We start from the raw sequence: 3,735 nt of genomic DNA on the forward strand, positions 1-3,735 counted from the left end.
GATGAATCCACAAAGATGGGACACTACTACAGTCACGACGGCTAACACAGCCACGATGAATCCACAGAGCACCTCGTGACACAGATGGACCTGGAGAAATCAGCCACTCACAAAAGGACAAATGTTGCATGAGACCACTGATGTCAGGGGAAAAAGAAAGCAAGCTAATGGTTGGACAGACTTTGGGGATTGCCCAGGGGGCTGCAAGGGCAAGAGAAGCAACAGATTAGACACATGGCAGGCGTTACGTAGGGGAACTGGGGAATGGAGGTCCACCAGAGGGAGAGGAGAAATCAAGGAGCAAGGAAGGGCGAGCTGTTGGTTAGTGGTGTAAACTGTTGGATATAAAGTTGATCATCGGAAATGCATCTCCCTACACACATAATTTACACTAAGAAATTGTGTGGTTTTTTTTTAATGAAACACAATATTCCTTTGGTTCCTGGAGGCTTCCTCATGCCCCACTATCATGACCCCAGTGCTGCTTCTCCCCTCGGATAGACTGGAGCATGTACACAGGTGTAGATACGAGATAAGAGCTGATGACACACAGAATCTAGGAACAGGAACGGGAACAGCGATGCCAGAAGGGTAGGGGGAAGGAGGGGAGTGGGAGGAAACGGGAACCGATGGTGATGATCGACATGTAACCACACATCCCTCCAGGGGGAAAAACAACAGACACCATGGGGGAAGGGAGACAGTGGTTTGTGTAAGATATGAAAATAATAATAATTTGTAACCTATCAAGGGGTCACAGAGGAGCTGATCCCAAGGGCTCAATAGAAAGTAAATGTCTAGAAAAGAATGATGGCAACATATATACAAATATGCCTGATACAATTGATGTATAGATTGTAATAAAAGTTGAAAGCGTCTCCAATAAAATAATATCTTAATAAAAATGAAATTTAATAAAATTTTAAAAATTAAAAAGAAACAAAACATTTGTGTACTGGAAAGTTATCATCTTTTAACTTCAGTGAATTAGTCCTCATTCCAGCCAGTCTCTAAAAGATAGTAAGATGCTGTCTTTCTAAAAATAGCAATATAATCCTTACATTACCCACCTCCAACCCTGCTGCTGGGTTACTCCTGACTCACAGTGACTTTGTGGGATGGAGCAGAACCCCACCCCACCCCAGGGTTTCTGAAACTATAGCCTCAGTTTTCTCCTGCTGGTGGGTTTGAACCACCAACTCTGTGATTTGTAAACTAACACTTATGGTAGCATGCCACCAGAGTTCCTTAATTCTTATATAGGTTTTATAAAACATCATTTTATAATGTCTTTTTGCCTCTTCCTGTCTTCTTTTCCCCCCTTACTTATGTAAATTCATACACACAAGATGATCCCTGTTCAGTCAGCAGAAGCAGGGTAGTCCTCACTCTAACTGAAACTTTCAAGTATAATACTTTCTTTCCATTAGTGGGTCATTCAGTGTGGTAGGCACACACCTTCTTTGTCTCTTGAGGCCTTCTCAATATCTCTCTGCAGTCTCAGCAATTTAGATCTGATGGAAGCCTTCCTTCTCTCTTTATCCATTGCATTGTTAGGATCTTCTTCCTTTGGGGTGGTGGTGGAGGGGAAGGCAGGGGCGTGTTTAACAACTTAAGGAGAAAGAAAGTAAATACTGCTACTCCCAATTATTGTACGGAGACTTTCATTGGCTATGCTTGCATCTTACTCGATGAAAGAAAACAAACAAACAATAACCTTTGGCTTTGCACAGATTGCTTCCATGCCCCATGGCTGTTTAACAAGAAGACATTTTCTTCCCACCATGTTCTTCACAGAACAACCTGTTCTTAGGGGATGAGCCTTTATACGCTGATCGCATCATTGCTTGACAAGTAAGGGGACTTCTGAGACACTTAATACTCGCTGTTTATCTTTGGAGTCCCTGACCGATCTTGATGGTTAATGGGCTCGGCTGCTAACTGAAAGGTAAAGGGATTGAGTTATCCCTGAAGAAAGGTTTGCCATTTCTACTGCCATAAAAAGAATCATCCATTGACAGCCTTGTGGAACACAAGGCTCACTCTCATGAGATCAGCCATGCATGGAGATCAACTCATCGACAACTGGTTTTGATTATCATCTTGATTCCAAGTTAGGGTCCTTCAGTGACCTGTCATCTGAACATGCTGCTACACCACCTGGGGAGGGTCACAAACGTTTACCGAGTCCTGTGCTAGCTGCAGTGTAAAGCCCCCTGCATCCAATGCAGTAAGAGCTTTTCCAGTCCTACGAACTGTGGTCGCAAAAGAGAGAGAGCTGCAGTGTGTGGTGTGTCCAGAGCAACCCACAAGCCGGTTGTCTGAGCAGAAACCAGGAAAGCAAACGCTGTCTCGCTAGTTCTGACCGAATCTGCAGGCTGGGCTGGGGGTGTGTACCATGTGGGCTAGGAGAAGCCATGGAAGGGTTCTGAGTTTTCATGTGCATCCTTCCCAAGGTTAAATGCAAAGGAAAAACTAGGATGAAGGACTGGGGTGGGGAGGTGGCTGTCCATGTCTGCAGCACAGGTCCGGACACTTGTGCAATGGCTTCTCACAAATGGAAGGGATGGATTGCCCCGTTTGAGATGACTATGACTTCCCTGGTGGACACTCTGGTCATCTATTGGATCATGGGTTCTGGGGGGAGCAGGTCTTCATGTTGTGAGGTAGGGATTGGTGTTTGGGTCAAGGACCTCAGTTGTCCAACTGCCAGGAGAGCAAGCTTGGGAGGGTGGACTCCCCTCTGGAGATCCTTGAGCTGTTTGTAACTCTCATACCCCTTGGTTGCAGCATGCAAGACTGCAGTCCTGAACCCTTGGCCCCAGCTCAGCCGTCCCGAGCTCCTGACCCCCACAAACTGGGAGATCATGAACACGTGGTTCATGCCACGATGCATGAGGAGAATTTGTCACGCAGCACCTACAGTTAAGACAAGCGCCGATTAGTTACAGACCATGAAACCTGTCTGCCTGGTGCTATTGCTAAGGAAACAGAATCAAGCTTCCATCTAAACTCCAGCCAGCTTTCATTTCCCTTCCAGAAAAGACCAAAGACAAATGTCCTTTGCCCAGTTTGTAAACCATACACTGGGTTTTTTTTCCTTCTTTCTTTGAGAAAAGTCTACTGTTTTCATTGAAAAAGCAAGATGCTTCTTTTGCTGGTATATCACGTGTTTCCTCTTAAATGAACCTCTCCGTACAGGACTGGAGTTTCCCCAGGAACGTAACCTCAATCCCTCACATACTTACAAAGTAATCGGTTAGCAGGAACTCTGATTTTTTCCCTGTAGACAAAGCAGCGGTTTCTTCCACCAGGGACTGGATGTCTTTCTCAACGTCGATCTTGCTGATGGCACAGTGAATCTGGGTGTGGCACTGCAGTGCCGGGGAACGCAGAGAAAGGTACTAAACACAAGTGCCCTCCCATCCGTGTGTGTCCCACACATCAGAGAACATCCTCCCGCCCGCCCCCCACCCACATACACACTACTCACTGTGGTCAAGGTCTGACCAAAAATAGAAATATGCTGGTGATACTGGTTCAAGTTGTTGCATAGAAGCTGGATTCTTTCCTTCTCCAGGTCTAGGATGCTCTGAAAGGGATGGAGAGCAAGGGAGGGTCGGCCAGGGCGATGCCAAACTCAGGCCCCGCATCAAGCCCTGGCATCCATGGAGGCAGTCTGAATAAACTTCAGGCTTGTCTCTCTCAGCCATGTCATCGCCAAGCCTCAGGGAT

The 3,735-nt window shown here is 46.2% G+C and overlaps 1 protein-coding gene across 5 annotated transcripts in view; it reads right to left on the reverse strand.

Annotated features, from left to right (window-relative positions):
* Positions 1 to 3,735, reverse strand: part of NOSTRIN (nitric oxide synthase trafficking) — a 65,870-nt gene that overhangs the window by 10,266 nt on the left and 51,869 nt on the right. For all 5 annotated transcript variants that reach the window (XM_045299127.1, XM_045299120.1, XM_045299113.1 and 2 more), the window contains 3 exons: positions 3,494 to 3,592; positions 3,249 to 3,374; positions 1,459 to 1,567 (listed from right to left, as the gene is read on the reverse strand). In XM_045299127.1, coding sequence (XP_045155062.1) covers positions 1,459 to 1,567; positions 3,249 to 3,374; positions 3,494 to 3,592 — 334 coding nt within the window. The remainder of the gene's footprint in view (positions 1 to 1,458; positions 1,568 to 3,248; positions 3,375 to 3,493; positions 3,593 to 3,735) is intronic.

This window comes from Echinops telfairi, unplaced genomic scaffold, assembly GCF_000313985.2.
Source record: "Echinops telfairi isolate 266 unplaced genomic scaffold, ASM31398v2 ScPeMD7_4;HRSCAF=17, whole genome shotgun sequence".
NCBI lineage: Eukaryota > Metazoa > Chordata > Mammalia > Afrosoricida > Tenrecidae > Echinops > Echinops telfairi.